Raw genomic sequence first — 24,081 nt, 5'->3', positions numbered from 1 at the left:
TTAGGAAGCAACAACCTTCTGTTTTCTGTGCTCAAAGATCTGAATTGTGTTATCTTAAACACTGAAACCAAAGCAACTAAATAGCAAGATATTACAAATACATTTGCAGGTATTGGGATTAGATCACTTACGTTAATCCAGACATATGACCTCTTCCATCCATTTCATATCCCCCTCTACCTCCTCCCTGTGAACCGCCGTATCCTCTATTATCTTCTCCATACCTACTCTTTTCACGTCGACCATCTAGAGAACCACAAAGTATGTGTAAATTGAATGGCAAGTTTATACTAAACCCATTGCTTAAATTTTCCAATTAAAAAATAAATAAGACTTTCGTGTTTTAAGCTCTTTTCTTGCATCTGTTCCACACAATCACAAGGCCTAAATCAAGTTCTGATTTATCTCCCTAGATTACTATGGGACGTGATATTCCTTAGAATGTGGATGCCACCATATTCTGGTACATCACATTTTGCAGAAAATAAATCCATAGCGCCTAAAATCCCAGCTGAGTTTCTCCTACCCTGAAAAAGACAGACATGTAAATAGTTCGGTTAAAGGCTACGTTTTAATCTTCACATCACTTGTTTGTCAAGACAGAAGCTGAGACATTGGTGCTGTGATAGATAAGTAAAGCAGATCAGACCACTGTCCAGGGAGGTAAAGACAGATTCCAAGGTGCCTAGTGCCTGTGCATATGGAGATATTTCTTCCCTCCACTTCCCAGTAACCCTCCAATACAGGCAGGCAAATAAGACCACAAAGCCCTGGAATATGGAACCAGCGATAGTCAGCTCTGGCCCTGCAGCTTCCACAATACCACTGAAGGAGAGAGAAAGCCTTTCCCCCCCTATCAAGTCTCTCACTTTTTCTGCCTTTACTCCACCTGCAGCTGCAAAGTCTCTTATTCTCCTCCTCCCCCCATGCTGCTTCAGACTCACCATCTTGCTTCACTCCCCACTTGTATCTAATCTGGAAAAGAGTGTAGTAAAGAAGAGAACCTGCAGTGACAGCCACCAGGGCAGAAGGATGTAACTAAGCTGCTGCAAGCTGATGGGAGACAGTAAACAGAGGGAGCAAAAGCCTCAGGAAACTACAGGCTCCTTTTCCTTAGCAGCTTTGACAAAGTGGCAGAACTTGAACAGCTTCCTTCTCATAGATTCTGCCCATAGGACGCAGTTCCCTTTCAGAGCCCCTCTCTTCTTTTCAAACATACTTTAAGGAGAGGAGGGACAACAAACATTCTTTACATGCAGGGAAAGTCATTTCATCTGCCTGTCAACTTCCTGTACAGAGCTTTGATCTTCCATGCACACAGCCAGACCTCCACATCCAGCCAGTCTTAACAAAGAAGTGACACAGGGCAGCAAATCTGCAATCTCTCTAAATATCTTCATTTTTTCCCCCTCAAAAGGCAACTGTGCTCCTAGACATTGGAAAGGATGGAAAGCCTTTCTGGTGGGACTCACCCTTTATAGGCATTCACTTCCCTCCCTCCTCTTAAAAATATAAACACTCCAAACGAAAGAAACGTCAAGGGGGCTGAAAAAGGGCATGCCAATCACCTGATATTGTTTAATTTAACTAAGGCAGCTGCAGGCTTGGGATGAAGATTCTTATAACATTAGCGTTGATCAGGGCACCCACCCTCAAATCTAAAGTGAAAACCTTTCTTCCCACACATAAGGAAGAAAAAGGTGAAAAAAGTTTCAGGGATCAGAAAACTCATGCATAGATGTGGACACAATTTTTGACCCCACCAAGTCATGAGTAGGTAGTAAGAGTTCTCCATCTCCATCATTCTACAAGAAACACTCACCAAATTGGAGAAAAAGACTTTCACTGCTTTCCATCTCCCCCAAATAATAATCTGTATGCAGAAACCCAAAACATTTCATATCACAAAACAGAACGAAGTTCTTCAATTTAACTTGGCTAAAGATTACTATACTCATTCTGCATGCTCTACCTTGCATGTTGTGACTGTAGCTTTCCTTTTGCTGTGATTGATAGGATTTCTGATGCTGACCATATGAACCTTGTTGCTGATCATAGCTTGACTGCTGGTCACATGAGCCCTGCTGCTGGCCATAGTCTGACTGTTGGTCATACGATCCTTGCTGCTGACCATAGCTCGACTGCTGGTCATAGCTTGACTTGGGTTCATATGAAGAGGCTCTTCCACTGAAAATAAAGAGGAATAATAATTTAATTATTAGACAGTGAAGAGAGTTTATATTCCCAGTATAGAGAGAGCAGAATAATGGCTAAAAATGCATAATGATTCTGATCAGACTTCCTAGTCTTGATTTCCTTCAGGACTCAAAAACAAAATAGAAAAGGAGTACTTGTGGCACCTTAGAGACTAACCAATTTATTTGAGCATGAGCTTTCGTGAGCTACAGCTCACTTCATCAGATGTATACCGTGGAAACTGCAGCAGACTTTATATACACACAGAGAATATGAAACAATACCTCCTCCCACCCCACTCTCCTGCTGGTAATAGCTTATCTAAAGTGATCAACAGGTGGGCCATTTCCAGCACAAATCCAGGTTTTCTCACCCTCCACCCCCCCACACAAATTCACTCTCCTGCTGGTGCTAGCCCATCCAAAGTGACAACTCTTTACATAATCAAGTCGGGCTATTTCCTGCACAGATCCAGGTTTTCTCACATCCCCCCCACCCCCATACACACACAAACTCACTCTCCTGCTGGTAATAGCTCATCTAAACTGACCACTCTCCAAGTTTAAATCCAAGTTAAACCAGAACCTCTGGGGGGGGGGGGGGTAGGAAAAAACAAGAGGAAACAGGCTACCTTGCATAATGACTTAGCCACGAGACTGGGAGTGGCTAAGTCATTATGCAAGGTAGCCTGTTTCCTCTTGTTTTTTCCTACCCCCCCCCCAGATGTTCTGGTTTAACTTGGATTTAAACTTGGAGAGTGGTCAGTTTAGATGAGCTATTACCAGCAGGAGAGTGAGTTTGTGTGTGTATGGGGGTGGGGGGGATGTGAGAAAACCTGGATCTGTGCAGGAAATAGCCCGACTTGATTATGTAAAGAGTTGTCACTTTGGATGGGCTAGCACCAGCAGGAGAGTGAATTTGTGTGGGGGGGTGGAGGGTGAGAAAACCTGGATTTGTGCTGGAAATGGCCCACCTGTTGATCACTTTAGATAAGCTATTACCAGCAGGACAGTGGGGTGGGAGGAGGTATTGTTTCATATTCTCTGTGAGTATATAAAGTCTGCTGCAGTTTCCACGGTATACATCTGATGAAGTGAGCTGTAGCTCACGAAAGCTCATGCTCAAATAAATTGGTTAGTCTCTAAGGTGCCACAAGTACTCCTTTTCTTTTTGCGAATACAGACTAACACGGCTGTTCCTCTAAAAACAAAATACAAACCCACAAAACCACCACCTTTATTTATACAGAAATACCACACTGTTTGACTTCGCTAGGTGTGGCTTCAGATGCAGGGGAGCAGAAACGCATGTATTATCATCACATCATCTGTTTAACAGCAGAAACAAACCAACAGAAAATGCTATTAACACATAGGAAACATGGGTTTTGTTTTATTGTTTTCTATTGATGACTTTAGCAATCATAGTGAAAATCCAGACAGCGAATGCAAGGACTGTTCCGCCTGGTTTACACCTACTTCCACCAAGATCCTGGACCACAATCAGCCTCAGAGTAACTCCATCAAAATCAAAAGAGTTACACAGAGGATGAATTTGGTCCTCCGTGCTATTCGGGATAAGAAGATTGAATCTAGATGCTTTCCCAAAGAAAGACAAAGTAAATTATATCAAATATGAAGTTCTAGCTATAAATTTCCCAAACTCTGAAAAGTCATTCTTCCAGAAAACATCTGGGTACAAATGGGCAACCAATTTTATAAGATACCTGGGGATTCAAATCTCAAACACCCTAGAAGAACTCGACACTTAAATGTCAAACCACTATTTCAGCAAATGAAAAGATCTGGAGTACTGGGGGCAGTATGCAATTTCTTGGTTGGGGAGAAGAGCCACAGTCAAAATGAGTATTTTGCAAAGGGATCTCTTTCTTCTTTCAAAATCTTCTTGTAGTCATTCCAGATAAAACTGTAGCAGAAATACCATGGAGGATGTTAGCATTTATACGGAATAAGAAAAGACCAAGAGTGAGTGCAGATACCGTGGACAGATCCATTAAGCAGCCAGCTCAAAGCAGTAGCAGATCAGAGGTGCTCTAACCCAGCCAACAGTGGGTCTTTACTGAAGAAAAAAAATTGTGGCAGTGTAAATACTGCTAGGCTACCATGGATTAATAAAAAATTCACACCCTCCAGAAATGTACACACATCCTTTAGCAAAGGCTCCTCTATGAGTCTGGAATAGAACTAGAGAGAAGTTCTTTTCCCTTGCCAACTACACCAATTACAAATAATCCAGCTCTTAACCCACATCATGAACCAGAGAAGTTTAAAGACTGGGACTATTCAGTACAGAAAACAGCACATTTGTCCAGTTTTTTTGGAAAATTTATATTTGACAGGCATGCCTGATTACACATTTAAACAATCACTTTAATAAAAAAATAATCACTAGAAACAACATGTTCAAGCAGGCTTGAATGGTGTTATGATGCTCACTGTAATATGGCAACACCCTGGTAACCAGAGAGCTCTAAGGAGTATATTATTTGTACAGGTTTCAGAGGAACAGCCGTGTTAGTCTGTGTTCGCAAAAAGAAAAGGAGTACTTGTGGCACCTTAGAGACTAACCAATTTATTTGAGCATGAGCTTTCGTGAGCTACAGCTCACTTCATCAGATGTATTTGTATAGTGTCTCCTTAAACAAAAAGGTCAGCTTTAATGGTTTTGTTTCTGATATTTACATGTGAAAGATTTGTAAACCTGTTAAAACTTCCTAAATAAACAGTAGTTAAACCACAACAAAAAGATGGTCTTTATCCACTTCATGATTGCTAAAGCTTCCTGCTGTTGAGACAAACATCAGACCCCTACTGCAGTCTGCTTTCCCTCTCTTATTCCTAAATCAAGCTGCCTGAACAGGGAAAAACAGCAGGCAATTGGTATTTAAAGTCTTCAGTTGTCATATATCTAGATTGTCCTACAGTGTCCTGGCACTGAATTGGTTTACATACAATTCTGTATAATCAAGCATTTGTATCTGTGACTATAAGATTAGTGAAACCTTCCAGCTCCTCTCCAGAGGAGTCGTGCAAAGTATTTTACAGTGAAAGTAGGCAGCCTTTAAGAAAGTCAAATACTCTAAATAGAACATCAATAGACATTTGAGGTATTTAGATCATATTGTATTGGTAAATAATCTTTAGTTTAAATTAAACACTATCCATGGTGTCAACAATATAAGCAATAAGGAAGCCACAAATATCAGGACAGAGAATCGTTAGAAGACCAGACAATTGCTAGTATGACTGTTTAACCCATTTATCAGAAAATTACATTTCCATTTAAAAGCTTCCAGAGCTGGGAGTTGGAGGATGTTCTTAAAGATTGCTCTAATAAGTTTCCAAATATAGCTACTTAACAAGGTATCTATGGCAGACAGTGCTTGAAACTTACATGGTTAACTTTATTTCCTTACCCTCCAGATGATTCTTTTTGTTGCTCCTGATTGCCATAAGACTGTTGGCCATATGAGCTCTGATTCTTATTTTCATAACCAGATCCTCTGCCATATCCTTGTTGTGAAGTTTGTCCACAACCTGAAAATTGAACAGGAGAATTTTTTATGTAATCAAACCATGAATATTTACTAGACAGGAAATTCAGCAAGCTAGCCAACCTGTTTGACTTTGTCCATAGTTTCCTTGATAACTTCCATAGTTCTGTCCATAAGAGGAACTCTCCCCACTCTGCCCATAGCCAGAATAACCCTGTAATTTAGAGAAAGATTTCAAGCAGAGGTCAGATCCACTAGAGGAAATAATGTCTTTCCTTGTCTAGACCGGGGGCCTGCATCAGTGCAGCTCTATTCCACTGATGACTGAAATTGGGCTATTTCTTAATGCAGACAAGTCAACAAAACAATCATCTCTTACTCGGGGAAAAAAAAATAAAAAAAAAAAATTAAGAAGCACAAATCGTATTTCAGCCTACCTGTGGTGCCTGTCCATAATTTTGATTGCCTTGACTGCCATATGATGAATAGCTGTAAAATATAGAATTTTTTAAGTAAACTTGTATCAACTATTAGATAAAATAAAATACACAGTATAAGGAAAAGTATATAGTAAACTATGTTATGTAAACTGCAAGTTTCTTGTACTTACTGTGATTTGGGAATATTTCTAATTTAAATATTTGTCTTTTTATGTATTTAACCTATGTGCCTACAGTGATAAGCAGATTAGAAATGCAGAGATAAAATAATGGATGACTAAGATGAAAGATTTGGTAGACAAAAGCTGGAGAATTTAAACTCAGATTCTGTTTCAAGTATAGATTTTAGGGTATAGGAGCTGAGCCTTATTGTAATTTTCCAGAATATCCTATAATGAAAATGAATCTTATATGAACCCAAATTATTCAAAATTAAAGAACACTTAAAAAGGTCAAATACAAAAACACAAAAAGCATACTAACAGATTTTAAGTCAGTTGCCTTTTAATCAATTACTATTCCTCTGATAATTTGCTGAGGAGTCTAACAATATTGTAGTTCATCCTCATGAAAAACTGCACCAGCTTCAGACTATATTTACTTGATATTGTCCCATTTTACTGAATCCATCATGAACTTCACAGACAAGTTATGCACTAAAATAAGGTACTGTTCAGCTGTGTATTACATACATTGCTATGACCTCTTTAACCATGTGTTAATGTACACGCACGTACTGTAGACACTTTCACTAAAACAGTCAGGTGTATCCAGGATTTGAATACTTTTGTGAAGGAATACTATTATCGATAATATCTTTCTCACAATTCAGATTATTGTAATACTGCCTAGATTCCAGAATTAATGTAATTTCTGCAAATGTGCATAAACCCAGTTGTAGTCCATTTTTCCTATTTCAATACAACACTTTTAAACATCAGTTTCTCATGGTGAAAACCAGATTTACACCTATATCCTGCTATTTGATCTCCATGGGGAGAGCCCCAGCAAATTCACTGAAACTATGTATGGGCATAAAGGTCTGCCTGTGTAGATCCAATTGTAGAACTGGGGTTTTAGAGTTATAACACACAAACCAGCTACTGTATTTACATTCTATGTGCAGCAGAGAGACAAATCCCTACAATTGGTTAGAAGAGGCATTCTGGGAACAAAAGAGCTTAAGAGCCACTTGTCCAATAACAAAACACATACAAGTGATTGTGAAGCAGCCCTGTATATTTAAAATGCATGGGATAGATTGTCACATGGAAAACACCTGTGGCTATTTTATGAATCAGCTTTTAAACATTCTTAGCTATGAATTTATCAATTTCAGGGAGCACAAAGGTAGGTTTTAACTTCTTTCAACTAGTTTTGGGAAGAACATTTACCTTACTTGACACTTCTGACTACCTATTTTGCTCAAAGTCTTACTACTTACCATATCTCTGACTACCTCACAAACACCTTAAGAAAGTAACAAAAAGAAAAAAATACTTGTGTATATTTATGGCATCATCCACACGCACTTTCAAAAGTACTTCATATGTTATGTCCTACATACCTCTGCTGCTGGCCCCCAGATTGACTGTAACTTCCAGAATCTATTTAAAAAAAAAAAAGAAAAAGAAAAAAAGGCATTTTAGTAAGAAGCACAGAGCGCTTCTGATTCACCCAAATGAGACCTCAATTCTAGAGCACCTAGGTAAAGACTGACAAAAAGTCTCGTAAATAGAGTTAAGATGGTAAGAACCAAAGGCAGAAGTTAATGGTTAATCCAGAATTTCTTCTAAGTCATTTACAGATTTTCAATGAATTCAAAGAAATGAGTTTTACATAAAAAAAGTCAACCTATGCATGCATGATATGTTTATTACACAGTTTTTAGAGTAGTCAAAATGGACAGTCACCAAAACAGCAATGTGTCAAACTGAAGTCATTAAAGGACATCAAGTTTAAAAACAAAGACATTTCTTTGAAAATCTTTTATCTATTACTTTCAGAAGTAGCTCCTAAAATTATTGTAAATGAAACAGAGAAAAAAAATATTTTCTCGGGTTATTTTGTGCATTGGACAGTATTTATCAGGTTAGTATTTTTATTTTATAGGCAGCCCGTTTCCCCTTTTGTCTGCAAGAGAAAACAGGCGAGAGAAAACCATTTTTTAAAATCTGTTTGTAAAACAACAGAATAGCGGGACTCAGGCAAGTGCAGTACTCGTAACTACTTTCATCTTGCGTTTTGAAATATAGATTTACTTTGATGACACCACTTTAAGTCTCAAGGATCGCATGACTAATGAACAGGCACCCTCTGATGGCTAGAGAATGAAATACCATTATCAATTAAGAGTACATCATAAACATCTTAAAATAAAGTAAACAGACATAGCCAAATCTGTCAGTTTTATCTGATGTCCATTTTAAGACAATGGGTTAGGTTAGAGAGCTTTTCTTGGCAAAGGAGCAGAGGATAACGTGGAATTTGGGGGAGCATTAGTGGAAAGAAAGACCCCCGCACCTTCCCCCATGACATTTCCCTGCCTTTTGGCAGTGGCAGAAAAATTATAATCACCAGCACAAGCCAGACAGAAACCCCAGTTTTGGTTGTTCATTTACAAAGGATGCAAGTTGTCCGAACAAAGGTCAAGACTTTACTACACTACTTACAAATGATGGAATCTTTCTGATAGCAGGCAAACAGATTCAGACAACAAAAGTACATTAAAAGAATGTGGCTTTTGAGGGAAAAAAAAATCTCAGAACCACGGTAATTAAGATCAAGTTAAACCTGTACTTTGTAAGACATCTTAGTAAGGATCCTGAGCAGCAAAATCTGCACCTGAAGCTCCCCAGAATATACTATTACCACATCAGGTCTACGAATCTAGACTTTAAAAGCTATCAGAGAGCAACATTAGGGTGAGCATGCCCATTGCCTAGGTATCAGGGATTTAATATTCTGAAGTGTGAATTCTGAATTCACACTTTGAGCTTTCGAAAGCTCATGCTCAAATAAATTGGTTAGTCTCTAAGGTGCCACAAGTACTCCTTTTCTTTTTGCGAAAACAGACTACCACGGCTGTTACTCTGAAACCTGTCATTATGGATAAAGGTGGATTTCCTTGGCTTTTTACATTTTAATGGCTGATATCATTTACAATGTGTAAATGTCAAAAACTCTTCATAGACCTGGTGAAATGGTATCTGTTAGAGCAGTGGTGGTCAATGGAGAACCACGGTCATCGGGAGCTGCGGTGGGCTGTGCCTGCGCGTGGTCAACGTCAGCAAAATGTCTTGCCACCCGCAATCAGATTACCTTGATGGGCCGCATGCAGCCCACAGGCTGCCCACCACGGAGTTAGAGACTGAACTTTACAAGTCATCTACATATGTTCCAGTAGTCACTTACCCATTGCCATGCCAACTTTGGTCCCTTTAGAAACTACACTACCAGTCACAACCAAAATTCTAATAATTTGTGTAATTACTTTTTTTAAGTACTTCCTCAATTCACCTGTAATCCAACCCAAATTTAAGTCTCCAGAGATGAAAAATTAGAACATAACTATGGTTTCTGTGTATATTAAAAAAAAACCAACAACTATTTATATCGCCCTACACAGCCAGGCCTACTTTCACAGTCCACTATTAACTTTGTCAAGTTTTGACACCATCGAATTAGGCCTGAATAAAGACTGGGAGTGGCTGGGTCACTACAAAAAATACTTTTCCCTCTGTTGATACTCACACCTCCTTGTCAACTGTTGTGAATGGGCCACATCCACCCTAACTGAATTGGCCTCATTAGCACTGACCCCCCCACTTGGTAAGGCAACTCCCATCTTTTCACATGCTGCATATTTATACCTGCCTACTGTATTTTCCACTCCATGCATCTGATGAAGTGGGTTATAGCCCATGAAAGCTTATGCCCAAATAAATTTGTTAGTCTCTAAGGTGCCACAAGGACTCCTTGTTGTTTTTGCTGATACAGACTAACATGACTACCTCTCTGAAACTGTGACCTAAAACAGAGTGAAATTCGCATGTTTCTTTTCTTGTCCAAGCTGACAAATGCAAAAGGGAAACAATCACCATAAAGGTGAAGATTAATTCAATTTTAAAATTTTTTAGTTTTAATCATTTAATAGAGGTTACTATTAAACAGGTAAGGGTATTTTTAATACATTTTTAACCTGAATGTCTAACAGCTTTCATGAGCTATCAGTTTCAAAATGAACTGAAGCACTGAACCAAAGAGTACCATATCAGTTAAGAACGTAGCCAGCTTTAAGTTATTAACTTGTCTTTTATCCTCCTAATTTTTCCACTTGTGAGCTTCTGCAAAAGTGGGACTTTTCCAAAAAGACTGAGGGTAACTGGACAAGGAGTATGTAAGATAAGAGAATACATTTTTTTAAAAAAAAGTATTTTTGTATACTTTTTCTAATGTTTTGAGTGTCCTTTTTTACACTGAACACAAATAGAAATAGATATACTGGGTCAGACCAATGGTCCATCTAGCCCCGTACCCTCTCTCTGATAGTGGCTGGTGTCAGAGGCTTCAGAGGGAATGAACAGAACAGAGAAAGTTTGAATGGTCCATCTCCTGTGATCCAGTCGCAGCTTCTGGCAGTCAGAGGTTTTAGGGACACCTGGAGCACAGGATTGTGTCCCTGACTGTCTGGGCTAATAACCACTGATGGACCTATCCTCCATAAACTTAACTGATTAGTCTACAAATTTCATATGTGGTTTATTTTGATAGACTTAATAGGTACTAATATTTTTGAGTATTTTTGGAGAGTTTAGATGGTTATTTTGGGAGTTACTGTATATGCTATTTTTAAAAAACCTGTAAGAAGTCCCCAGGGGCTTTGGCTGGGACACAGGCAGTGCCTATCAATAAAGCAGCTTCCTCAGCAGTTTTTCTTGAATTCAAGTTACTTGAATTATTAGCATGAGACATCTCTGCCTCTAAATTTTATCTTTTTATATGAAGAATCGTGAGTTTGAGTAACGCAGTGAGGAAAAAATGGAAAAGCCTATTCTCAAATTCCAAGCTGCTAAACCTTTTGGGGTATGAGAAGAAAACTTCTACAATTTTGCTGCCAAATCTCCTGAGACCAATCTCATTCTCAATTTTTAGGCCGCTTTTGAAATCTTTTCTTTATGGTGAAAGACTGTCCTCTGTGCCTTTCCACAAGACACTGAACATCTCATGCCTTTCTTAGCCATTCTGTCATCCAAAATGTCACAGCCTGAGACAGCACTGTAACAGCTCAACCCTGACAAAGTAAGGCTGACCCTCGGAAGCACCTGCAGCCACAGGACTTCTATCTTCTCCCTCAGCTGCTATTGCTGCAGAGCTTAAAATAGGGTTGGTTTTTATAAACAAGCAGAAACAGCAATGTTATTTTCACATTGTCTCCCCACCCCCACAACCCTCCATCTACAATCCATTCTAGGTACCATGGATCCTGTGACGACAGGACACTTTCCCAAGAGATCAGTACCAGAAGTCAAAGACATTTGCGCGCTGACAGATGCGAAGGGACTGGTGTGTTCTCAAGGAAGCCCCATGGAGACTATGGGCCAGTTAATGCTGTGACAGCACAGCCTCTACTCCCCACCCCATCTACGAAGAGCCTCACCACGTGGAGGCAGGTGCTCTTTGTATATCACGCCATGTAGGGTGTAAAGGCCCCTCTCTCAACTTTCTGCTGGGGGCGAGGAAAAGGCAACAGACCCTTGGGCTATGTGGTGGCTGCAGGCCCGCAGACCTTCGGAAAGCGAGATGCCAGGGTCACCCAGCCGCAGTCAGAGCTAGAAGCAGGAGCCATTTCCACCCTGTTCCAGTGGGTGCCAGGAACCACACAACCCCCAGGGACACCCTCACGGCCACTGACGGGGACATTCGCCTTCCAGGGCTGCGCTATCACCCCCCAAAGGGTGCCCAGGGCCCTAGCCCAGCGAGGGCACATAAGGGGGCCCCTGCTGACCACCGCGGGGGCACCCACCCACTGAATGGGAGACAGGAGCCCCCATGAGTCAGGGAGCCGCCCCATGTCCACACTCCCTAGAGAGAAGAGAGGCAACCCCCCCTCCCCGACGCAGGGGGGTAGGGCTGCCCCCAAAGGGGAGGACGCAGGGGGGTGGGGGCGGGGCTGCCCCCAGGGGAGTAGGCGGAGGGGGGTGGGGGCGGGGCTCCCGCCAGGGGAGAGGCAAACCCCCCTCCCCGACGCAGGGGGGTAGGGCTGCCCCAACGGGGAGGACGCAGGGGGGCTGCCCCCAACGCTGCCCCCAGGGGCGAGGCGGCCCCCACGGAGGGGCGGGGCTGCCCCAAGGCTTCCCAGAGGGGAAGATAAGGCCCCGGGGAAGCGGCGAGTCCAACATGGCGGCGGCCAGGCCCGCCCCCGCGGAGCGAGGCGCTTACCGGAAGCCATCCCGGCCGCCGCTGCCGGGGCGCGAGAGGGAAGGAGGCCGAGGCCCGAGCGCCGCGCCGGCCCCACGCGCCCCGAACAACCCTCGCGCCGACTGCGGGCCCGCGCTGCCAATCCGCGAGCGCAGCGCCTACCACCCGGCTGCACGGGGGGGAACGTACCAAGTAGTTGCCGTTCGGAGGGGGCGAGGGTTGGTGGAACTCTACCACTGTGCAAAGGAGGGGGGCGCGGATTCTACCACTCCACACTACAGCATTAGGTCGATTTTAGTTAAGTCGACATCGAGCCTCCGATGGAAGCAAGTCGATTTTGCACGTCCCCATTATGCTCGTTGCGTCGGCAGAGTGCATCCTCCCTAGGTAGCCCACAGTGCCTGGAGCCAAGTGCCAGGTTGGGTTGGGCTTGCAATGCCCCATGAGACCAAAACGTTTGCACAGGTGGAAATGGAACATGGCATTAGCCTGCCAGGATGCACCCACCGCCCTCCCTCCCTCCCTGAAATAAACGGCAAACAAACCAAGCCTTTTTCGCACCCCTTGTTTCCTACGTCTAGGGTTGCCAGGTGTCTGGTTTTTGACCGAAACGCCCGGTCCAAAAGAGACCCTGGCCAGTCCTGCTGATCGGCACCGCTGACCGTTGAAAGTCTGGTTGGTGGCGCAGCGGGGCTAAGGCAGGCTCCCTGCCTGCCCTGGTTCCGTGCAGCTCCTGGAAGCAATGGCATGTCCCCCCTCCAGCTCCTATACGTCCCAGTTCTGCAGCTCCCATTGGCCGGGAACTGCAGCCAGTGGGAGCTGCGGGGGCAGCGCGCACGGCCGCCTCGCCACACCTCCCCGTGGGAACCGGAGGAGGGACATGCCGCTGCTTCTGGGAGCTGCTTGAGGTAAGCGCCGCCCAGAGCCAGCACCCCTGAGCCCCTCCCACACCCCTGCCCCATCCCTGATCCCCCTCGCCGCGCCCCCCCCAGCCCTAGGTGGTCCCCAGCCCTGGGGCTCAGGTGGCCAGGCACCACGGTCACTGCGCCACCAGCCCCGGGGCTCCGGGTGGCCCCCAGGCCTGGTGCTCGGGTGGCCAGCCCCGGAGCACCAGGCAGGCAACGCGGCCCAGCACCAACAGCCCCGAGTCCCCGCAGGAGGCATGCTGGCCTGGGGGCGGGGCCACGGTAGGCTGTTTGGGGCGGCACAGCCTCCCCTTGCCTATGATACCCACTGCCCCTGCTCAGTGCATTTCCCTGCAAGCCACAACGTAAGCAGAACCCCTGGCTACTGCAAGAGTCAGTTTGTTGCTGCAACCATGGTAAGTGAGGCCACGAGGCAGGGACGGGAGATCCTGTGCAGCGGCTTTTGTTAAGACATCCTTGGGATCAATGGTTCCAACCTCAGCACAGCCCCCTTTCCCATAGAAACCGGGATGGTGCTTGAGGACAGGCACCGGCGTAAAGCCCCGCAAACAGTTTGATTGTTACAGAAGCAGCACCTGGTTGGGATTGAAGGGAGACGAACAGGAAGTGTCGCCCCGGGTTTTTTAAAATGCTGGCTGCAATATGGGGTGATCCCTTCCAACCACGACCAGGGCACGCTCAGGAAAGTGTGGTTGTGTGACCCACAATTCAGCAAACGGGTGGATTACTTATTGAATTGATTGCGGTTTAAGGACTAGCATTTAAAACCTCCCCTCATTTCCCCTAGGTGACCGTATGCAGTATCACTCTCCTGAGGGTAACAGATGTGGAAAGGGAGCAGATGCTGCAAGCGTCTTGGGACAGATCTGGTCCTTATGCTGCAAAGCTGCGCGCCGCAATGATGCCAGAAGAGTTAATAAAAATGAGAGCATGTATCCCCGGCATCACACTCCGCCGACAATTGCTCCTGTGAGGGGATGGGCTCCAGAATTAAAAAAAAGTTCTTGGATGTTGGGGAAAATGGATCCTCTGCTTGCCTGACATGCATTCTCCTCCTCCTCCTCCTGTTCCTCACCAACAATGTCCTCCTCCTTGTTGCCCGAGGTTGTCTGGGGCCCCTGGGAGGTATACACGGAGCATAGTGGTGGGGTCGCCACCTAGAATCGCATGCAGCTCCTCATAGAAGCGACATATCTGTGGCTCAGAACCGGAGCAACTGTTCAGTCTTCTGGTACGCTTGCCGAAAGCTTCTTTATTGTCACGTGGCACTGCTGTGTGTCCCTGGTGTAGCCCTTCTCCCCCATGCCCTGCGCGATTTTGGCATAAATGTTTGTGTTTTTTCTGCAGGATCGGAACTCTGCCTGCATAGACTCTTCTCCCCACGCAGCAATAAGATCCACCACCTCCTGGGTGCTCCATGCTGGAGATGTTTGTGGCCTTGAGCATCCATGGTCAGCTGTGCTGTTGAGCTCTCCACACTGATCAAACAGGACATGAAAGTTCAAAAGTTCCCGGGGCGTTAACAGGGGGTCGGCTGTTTCCTGTGTACCTGGCTGAAGTGCAGTGGAGTTGAAAGTGGTCTCCAGAGTGGTCACAGTGGAGCACTGTGGGACACCTCCTGGAGGCCACTTGATTCGAATTACACAGCACAGTGTCTACACTATCCCCATGTCAATGTATGGATGTCAACTGAAGCGCTACGCCTCACGCAGAGGTGGAGTACAGAAGTCAACTCTACAAGCCCTGTAGGTCGGCGGAAGCGACTCGGAAGTGTAGACACATACATTATTAACTCGACTTAACGCAGCAAATGTCGACCCAGCTTTGTGGTGTAGACCAGGCCTAAGACTCTATCCTGGGGAAGCTGACTGCACTAACCTGCAGGTATGGGCGTGCATGGAGTGTAGCACCATCCTGTGGCAATCCAGGCCTTTGGGACCTCCAGGCTCCCCCTGGGACTGCCCAGGAGCCTCAGCTAGTGATGTTTAGAATCACAGCAATGCAGGGCTGGAAGGGGCCTTGAGAGCTCATCTAGTTCAGCCCTTTGCACTGGGGCAGGATCCTAGACCATCCTTGACAGGTGTTTGTCCAACCTGTTCTTAGAATCCTCCAATAACTCGGATTCCACACCCCCCATAGGAAGCCTCTTCCAGAGCCTAGCTACCCTTATGGTTAATTTCCAACCCTCTCCCCCCACACCAAATCTAACCTAAATCTCCCTTGCTGCAGATTAAACCCATTACCTCTTCTCCGACCTCCAGTGGACATGGAGAATAATTGATCACCGTCCTCTTAACATGCCCCTAATGTATTTGCAGACTGTTTTTAGGTCCCCCCAGTCTTCTTTTCTCAAAACTAAACATGGCCAGTTTTTAAAGCCATTCCTCATAGGTCAGGTTTTCAAAACCTTTTTTTCATTTTTGTTGTTCTCCTCTGGACTCTCCAATTTGTTCACACCTTTTCTTAAAGCGACATCCAGAAGTGGATACAGTCCTCCAGCTGAGGCCACATCAGTGTTGAGTAGAGTGGGACAGTTACTTCCCAGGTCTTAAATGACACTCCTATTAATACACCCGGGAATGATATTAGCCTTTTTCACAACTGCATCACACTGTTGACTCTTGTTCCATTTGTGATCCAGCCCCAGGTCCTTTTCAGCAGTACTAAGTCTAGCCAGTTATTCCCCATTTTGTAGTTGTGCATTCGCTTTTTCCCCGCAACGTACAGTATTTTGCGTTTATCTTTATTGAATTGCATCTTCTTTATTTCAGACCAATTCTCCAATTTGTCAAGGTTGGTTTGAATTCTAACACTGTCCTCCAAAGTGCTTGCAACCCCTCCCAGCTTGGTGTCACCTGCAAATTTTATAAGCATACCCTCCACTCCATTATCCAAGTCATTAATGAAAATATTGAATAGTACCGGCCTCAGGACAGATCCCTGCATGACCCCATTAGATACATCCCCCCAGTTTGACAGCGAACCATTGATAACTTCTCTTTGAGTAGTTTGCACTTGCAAACTTGTGGGCAAAGAAATGAAAGTCCAATTAAGGCTGGGTCAAAATGTGGCCATTGCTCTATTTGTATATTATAAATTGGATCTGGATTCTTGGTCCTAGATTGATCTTTGTAGATGTTAGAATACAGATATTCAGGCCTGCCTGTAAAGGCCTATACTTTAAGAACTTAGGTGTATTTTTATCACTTAGCTAGTTACAGCGCTATAAAACAAAGAATCAAAATCGCAGTCTGCCTGTGTAAGGGCCTTCTCTCACTAGGAGAGTCTGGGGCCTTGTTCTTAGGCTAAGGCCTTTGGCTAAGCAGCAGGGGCACGGTTACATCCCAAACCAGTCACATTGAAATAAGGTGGTATTGGGCTCTTAGGAATACAATCCTGTCCTGATAGTGCCCATCACCACCAGATAAAGATGGTTAAAGAAAACTTCGTTTGATAGCATCCTGTCTGGCTAGGGTGACCAGATGTCCCGTTTTTAAAGGGACAGTCCAGTTTTTTGGGGACTTTTTCTTATATGGGCACCTATTACCCCCACCCCCTGTCCTGTTTTTTCACAGTTGCTATCTGGTCACCCTATGTCTGGCAAGAAATCACTTATCAATGGTTGTGGTTGTGAAACCCTCATTTCTGTATATTTTATCTTTATGGCCCCCATTTTTCTATTGTTAATCTGTCTGGTTCTCTAATTATTTCTGTCTAATGTATAATTAATTTCGCTAGGTGTAAGTTAATTAGGGTAGTGGGATATAATTGGTTAGAGAATTATGTTACAATATGTTAGGATTGGTTAGATAGATTTCAGTAAAATGATTGGTTAAGTTATAGCTGAGAATATTACTATATAAACTGGGGTCAAACAGGAAGTGGGAGGGAAGGGAAATTGGAATCATGTTTGCTAAGGGGGCGGGGGAACAGGAATGGGAACAGGGACACAGGCAAGGCTCTGTGGCGTCAGAGCTGGGAAGGGGGATATGGGCGGGGTAAATGCTCTGCAGTATTAGAGCTGGGAAGGGCGACACTGGGGAACAGACTCTATCAGCATATAGACATAAGCCCAACTGGTGTGAAGGGCTTCAGAACATGCTTGCTTGGAAACTAACCCCAATAAAGATCTCATTGTCTGCACTTTGGACTTCTGGTCTTTTGCTGCTTGCTGTCTGCGTGACAAGAACCAGGGAAGTTGGAGGGTTGAGGGAAATCCCTCTAACAGTAGATTTAACTTTATATTCCCTTCCTGTCCCTCCCAAAGTGCACTTTAAATGGGTGAACTATAAAAAGGACCAAGGATCTGATTCATGAAAGCTTTGGAAGAGTAGCGTTCTTCCACGGCTGGAGAAAGAGAAAATATAGTCCTTTTAGTATACTTCTGTAGCGGAGGGCACAGGAGTATCTGTGCCAATTAACTGACTCACTTTGCTCACAGAAGTTACAAAACAGCATTTCAGCAGAGGATGCAGAAGCTTGTGTGACGCTACAGACAAAAGCCTGTCAATCCATTTCAAGTCCCATTTCAAAGCTGGTAAGAGAACTTTAAAGGAAAAACTGAGCAAAGAAGTTTAGTCTGTACCCAATCTGTATCTTTAATAAATTAAAGGTTAGGACAATATTGATTCAGAGTGCAAACCCCACTCCACTGGGAATAAGAGTTTCTGATTTCTTTTAAATCACTATGAATATATTAACTTAAGGATTAGATCTCTTCAAAATACTTCAAAGATTTAGTTTAAGACTATGTAAGACTAGAGCAAAATAAAAGCAAGTTCAAAAATAATGAGTTGGAGGAAAAATAAGCCGTTTGTACAATTTTCTTTTAAACCTTAATGTGTTTGTTATTTCAGATCACCCTCAACAGCTGGAGAAGAACAACGTAACTTGTAAGTAACTTGAGTTTCTGCCTGTTTTTTAAATGGAGAAAGAAAAGAGTTTTCTGATTGCAGCAGATCTGATTGAGGAGACTGGTAAATAAGTTGGGTTGTTTCTTTCCTTCGAGGCATAGCAGGAGGCAGATCCTATGGCTGCAGCCCAGAAGGAAGTGAAAGCATTTCTGTAGAACAAGCAGTGACTAGAATATTTAATTAAAGTGAGGTTTGTGTTGTCTCTCTGTCTGGACAACTTTCTCTCCCCTCAGTGAACTGCATTTTCTTCTGTGCTCCCAGCCTTACTATGTAAAGCTGGGACCAAAGCACTCTACCCAAAGAATTGTCCATGTCCGTTGGAAGTTCTCCATGTGACATGCTCTTGGGATTGGGCCAGATTTTCCAAACTGCTCAACTCCCATTTAGGCACCTAAGTAAGGACCAGATTTTAAACAGCACTCGGCAGCCAGCAGCAGGATGATAGAGATCAAAATCAGCAGCTTATGGAGTTCTCAGACAGCTCTCTCCAGCACCACTCAGAATCCCTGCACCCGTCAGAGAATCCTGCACTGTTACCGGGGCAAAAGAATTCTAATTCGGATACAGGCGCACAGTCAGTTACATGTCTTTGCCCTTTAAACAACCCCAGGTGCTTCTAGCAAATAGAACAGACTCAGGAGGCCTGAGTCATTGATGCTGTCTGGCCCCTTGGTGCCAAAGCTAAAATTGCTTTATTTTAAAGCTAATTTTGAAGAAGAAGAAGACGAAGAAGAAGAAAGTAATTTGAAACTTCTGAAAATCTGTTCCCCATGCTCCGCTCATCTCCCGCCAGGCTCTAAAAGTCTAAAATAGTTCAAACCATTTCTACCTTTTCCTGCTAAACATTGTATCCTGGGAAGTTATATACTGTATTTCTTTCAGCTAAATTCCATTTAAATGTGAGAGCAATTATCCTTTTAACTTTCATACAACACAGAGGTCCTGGATATGTGCTCGTTTCATAGATCCTGTTTCACTTGTCACAAGAACAGGGGTGTCCATGGCCAAGTTCCAGCTCAGATAATCCCAAACTGCCAACCTAAGGCTCCAAAGATAAATGCATGTGCTTAACTTTGTATGCTGTGAATAATCTCACTGATGTTGATGGAACACATCAGAGTGCATAACAGCTAAGGACAGACCTAAGCCTTTGCAGGATGGAGGCCTAAATTGCTCCCTGCAGTTTGACTTGTGTACATTGTATAGAGTTGTTCTGCACTGTGAAGGAGCTACCATGCTTCAGGCTGGAGGTGGCTGCATTTTAGTTAAGGGCTTCCTTTTTGGATATATGCGTAGTACTGTTTCAAATAGCACAAGGTTAAAGTACACTAGGGAACCTTTAGTATGCACCAGCAGAGTCTAAATGGACCAATTAATACACAACATGTCAGTGCACTTTGGAAATCACACCCCTGTAGTCCACATTACTGCCATGTGTAGACAAGCCATTAGATACAAGCCAGGGAGCGGAGACTTCACCTGTATAAACAAACTGCATGGGGAAAGGAGTGAAGTCAACACACATTGAGTAACCATTTCTGGTGTTTATTGGATAAACACTGATTTCATATACAGTATATCTAGCATGGGGGTGTTTATCGGTTAAGTCTGAAAATCAGAAGCCCTACTAATAAATGCTCCCCTGCTTAGGACACAGGCAGTTCTGCAATTAACACTTAGCCCAGCCCTGGTGGTGGGAGAAGATTGCCAGTGATGGACATAAACAAACTGAATATGCAATCAGAGCACCTTGCCAGAGATCAATCTGGGTGGTGCTCGATTTGCCAGCACTCAGTGTCCCTTTGAGATTTGCAATGATGATGATGATATAATACACCTGCAGGAAGCAATCTGACGTGTACACCTTTAGACATCAGGCAGAGAGCCTTTAAATACACGTTTATTATACAAACATTTGCAGTTGCAAAACAAAGTTGTCATACAGCAGAAAAAAAAAACTATGGGGACATAAAAACAGTAGAGTTATGGATAACCCCCCTATGAGACGTTCTAGTTATGTCTGGTTGTAGCAGTTTGGAAAGCTGAGCTGCTTAGAAAGACATAGCCAGAAAAATATCTAACAGATACTAGTCCCCATGAGTTAGGAATCCCCGGCCTCCATTGCTGTTTTTGCTCTGTATTATGTCTCTCTATTTAGGCACTGACATGGCCAGCAATACTGTATTAGCAATGCCAGTCTCAGACTGTAAGCCACGTGGAGCATAGACTGTCTCCTATGTACAACACCAAGCACAGGTGCTCAGCAAATAATATTCTGCAGCTAGGTCAATACTCGGCTTTTTATCCAAGGAATTTCCTACTATTTCAGGTAGCAGTGGTGGATGGGAGCCTGAGTGTGAACAAGGTGCTGGGGATTTTGCCACTCTATCATCGAACTTTGCCGACAGCAGTACTCGATAACGCCATGGTCAACTTGCCTGTGGCTGCCACGGCCTTGTCTACTGCCCCTGCTGTTGCCAGTGAAGCTGCACTGGTGTAGCAGCAGCGAGACATTTTAAGGCTAGTGGGAAGTCAAAGGTGGACATTTTTAACGGAGGGTAATTAACCTTTGGGGCAAGTTATCAAAGGATGTGGTAGATTCTGTATCACTTAAGATCTTTACATCAAGATCAGATTTCCAAAAGATAAGCTCTTAGTTTAACGACAAGTTAAATGTTTGATGCAAAAATCACTGGGTGAAATTGTATGGCCTCTGCAATGCAGGAGGTCAGACTAGATGAAAGACAGCCTCGTCTGGCCTTAAAATCTATAAATCTATGGAGTCCTTCCTTGGGTCTCCATCCCTTTGTGTCTTTGTTTTTAACCTAGGTCCAGCTAAGCAACATGGCTTTGAAGGGAATGTCTCTGATATGTCTGTTATTCATTGCTATGTCTGTCATCAGCATCTCTCGCGCTCAGAACCCCCTGGCCTTCAGACGGAAACATTTGACCCTACTGGACACCATAGACCACAACAGATGTAACAGTGAAATGAGAAACAAGCGGATCGCAATGACTAGAGATGGCTGTAAAAAACTCAACACATTCATTCATGCTCGCGAGGAGGTTATCGATGCCACATGCACCATGGGGAAAGTGCATGTCATAAAGGGCCAGGAGTATAAAAAAAGTATTCATAAATTCAGGGTCACTAATTGCAGACTCTCTGGGGAATACCCTAATGACTGCGAGTACATGGCGGAAAAGAGCGCCTGGAAATATATAGTCATCTCTTGTGACCAGAACGATCGCCCAGTGCATTTTGCAGGGACACTGAACTGGTAGGAGTCAGGAAGTGGGGGAAGGGGCTTATTCCTAATGCTTCGGGGTGCAGCAGCCTCTTGTGCTGCAAATCACACCATTTATACTGTCGCCTAAACGTATTTTTTTGTGAGTGATTTGAAATGCTGGAGGCCTCAGCAACAAGGGGACACTGCTCTCTGATGGGTCTGGTGGTGGGAGAGCAGCAGAGAGATGGAGGAAGGAATAATAATGATGCTTAGCAGTCTTATAGCCCTTTACGTTTCCAGAGCATTGTTCTAACACTAGGAAAATGAAGGGGAGTGCCTGAAAGAGGGGAGTGGGGGGATTAGAGTGGGGGAAGAGGATTGTTGAGGATGGGAAGCGAGATGGTTATAGGGTCTGATCCCAAACTCAGTGAAGTCAATGGACTTTAGATCAGCCCCATAGTGAGAGAGAGAAGCAGAGGGATCTTGAATGGGAATTAGTAAGGAAGACATGGAGGATGGTCCAGTGGTTAGCATGTTAGCCTGGGAGACCCGGTGGCAATTCCCGCTCTGCCGTAGACTTCCTGTGTGACCCTGGGCAAGTCATTTAGGGCCAGATTTGTAAAGGTATGTAGGTGCCTGCAGATGCAGATAGGCACCTGGTGTGATTCTCAAAAGCGCCTAGGCCCATAAGGCCCAACAGGAGTGATGATTTTCAAGCTCCCTTCACTTCCCTATAGAAAAGCCATTGACTTTGCTGGGTTTGGGATCAGAATGTTGCTGGCACCCAGTGCCAGAGGCGAGCAACAGTGGTGGGGGGAGGGGGGAGGTTCGCTACCCGGTGTGCTTCACCCAATAATCACAACGGGGTGGAGAAGCAGAAAAGTTTATTTGAAGCTTCAAAAAGGTACAGGAAGATTACAATCTCAAATCCTGTACCCAGAGCAAGAAGTTACACAGGTTTTTATACATGCTTTCTTCAGCATACTTATTCAATGGCAAGCAGCCCTAAGTATCCACATAGCCAGCCAATCCAGTTACCAGCTAGTTCCCTTGTTTTTTGTATCGTTTGTTAAACTATACATAAAGCTGCTTTATTCAGCATTGTTCTTCCATATCTGCCCTGTTTAGTTTCAGGCAGTCTGACTCTGCAACATATTGTTGCAGATCCTCAGCATAACTGCTGCGAGTGCCTCGAGGCGGAGGCGGGGGGGGGGGGGGACAAGGATACTTGGGCCAAGTGTGAGGGGGCTTCATCGACACTCGTGGCCTTCCACCCCCTCGAATTACCTAGTCGCCATGCCCAGTGTCCCCAACAAGACCCTATAACCTTCTCAGTTCCCATCCTCAACACCCTCCTCCCCCACCATACTCCCCCACTCCCCTCTCTCAGCAACGCCTTTTTATTTCTTTAGGTAGCCGAAGACCTTCACATTTCCAGCCCTTAGTCTCTTTGTGTCCCAGTTCCCCCTCTGTACAAGAGGGATAATGGCACCAGCTTGTCTCGTGGGGGCGTGGTGAGGCTGAACGGTCGAAGGACTGTTCGGGGTTTCCAAGGTCTGCCACATAGAATCATAGAATATCAGGGTTGGAAGGGACCTCAGGAGGTCATCTAGTCCAACCCCCTGCTTAAAGCAGGACCAATCCACAAGTTTTTGCCCCAGATCCCTAAATGGCCCCCTCAAGGATTGAACTCACAACCCTGGGTTTAGCAGGCCAATGCTCAAACCACTGAGCTATCCCTCCCAATATCAGGGTTGGAAGGGACTTCAGAAGGTCATCTAGTCCAACCCCCCCCCCCGCTCAAAGCAGGACCAATCCCCAATTTTTGCCCCAGATCCCTAAATGGCTCCCTTAAGGATTGAACTCACAACCCTGGGTTTAGCAGGCCAATGCTCAAACCACTGAGCTGGGACTCGACAGTTCTGGGGGGCCACCTAAGGTAGAGAGGAGGGTCCAGATTTAGGGGTGGGGGACGGGTGAGGAAGAGGCGAGCCCAGAGGGGGAACAGCCGCGAGAGGGGGGTTGGGGAGGACGAAGAGCGGCGCCCAGGGGAGGCCGGCGAGGCCGTTTCTACCCAGTCTCTTGCTAAGGGAAACCCTTGGCTTGCTCCGGCCCAGGAAATGTGCTTTCGCTCTTGTCCAGTAAAAGCCAACACCAGGCTCCCCCCTGCACTGACTCCCTGCCAGGCGCCCTGGGAGCGGGGCCAAGACGGGACCGACGGGGTGGCGCCCGAGTCTCCGCCGGCGGCCCAACGCCCCGCAGGGTGGCTCTGGGGGTCCCCCCGGGACCCTCACCCCGCCTCCAGCGCCTGGGGCCTGGCTTTGACCCGCCTGGGCGTGGCGCAGGCCGGGGGGGGGGGAGACGTCACTGGCACCCCAGGCCGGAGCGAGAGGCCTGTGCCGGGGCCAGGGCCCCGCGCTGCTCCCGGCGGGGCCGCGGCTC

At 45.0% G+C, this 24,081-nt stretch overlaps 1 protein-coding gene and 1 long non-coding RNA gene across 9 annotated transcripts in view; one reads left to right on the top strand and one right to left on the bottom strand.

The window, feature by feature from the left end:
- Positions 1-12,748, bottom strand: part of TAF15 (TATA-box binding protein associated factor 15) — a 34,194-nt gene extending 21,446 nt beyond the window's left edge. For all 4 annotated transcript variants that reach the window (XM_048824497.2, XM_075120753.1, XM_075120754.1 and 1 more), the window contains exons 1-7: positions 12,592-12,748; positions 7,718-7,757; positions 6,148-6,199; positions 5,834-5,924; positions 5,633-5,753; positions 1,973-2,187; positions 132-246 (exon numbers count right to left, since the gene is read on the bottom strand). In XM_048824497.2, the coding sequence (XP_048680454.1) occupies positions 132-246; positions 1,973-2,187; positions 5,633-5,753; positions 5,834-5,924; positions 6,148-6,199; positions 7,718-7,757; positions 12,592-12,601 (644 nt within the window). In that variant the 5' untranslated portion in view covers positions 12,602-12,748. The remainder of the gene's footprint in view (positions 1-131; positions 247-1,972; positions 2,188-5,632; positions 5,754-5,833; positions 5,925-6,147; positions 6,200-7,717; positions 7,758-12,591) is intronic.
- Positions 12,749-12,759: 11 nt separating this feature from the next.
- On the top strand, positions 12,760-22,753 carry LOC125624134 (uncharacterized). 5 transcript variants are annotated; one of them, XR_007353212.2, is made up of 6 exons: positions 12,760-12,957; positions 14,284-14,727; positions 14,844-15,380; positions 17,938-18,033; positions 18,353-18,388; positions 21,239-22,753. It is a non-coding gene; the product is annotated as an uncharacterized LOC125624134 (long non-coding RNA). The 5 variants fall into 5 exon arrangements; XR_007353211.2 differs by having other exon boundaries at positions 12,760-13,478; XR_012665332.1 differs by having other exon boundaries at positions 12,760-13,891.
- Positions 22,754-24,081: the final 1,328 nt, after the last annotated feature.

This window comes from Caretta caretta, chromosome 17 (genome assembly GCF_965140235.1).
Source record: "Caretta caretta isolate rCarCar2 chromosome 17, rCarCar1.hap1, whole genome shotgun sequence".
Lineage (NCBI taxonomy): Eukaryota > Metazoa > Chordata > Testudines > Cheloniidae > Caretta > Caretta caretta.
This window is presented reverse-complemented; position numbering and strand designations above follow the sequence as displayed.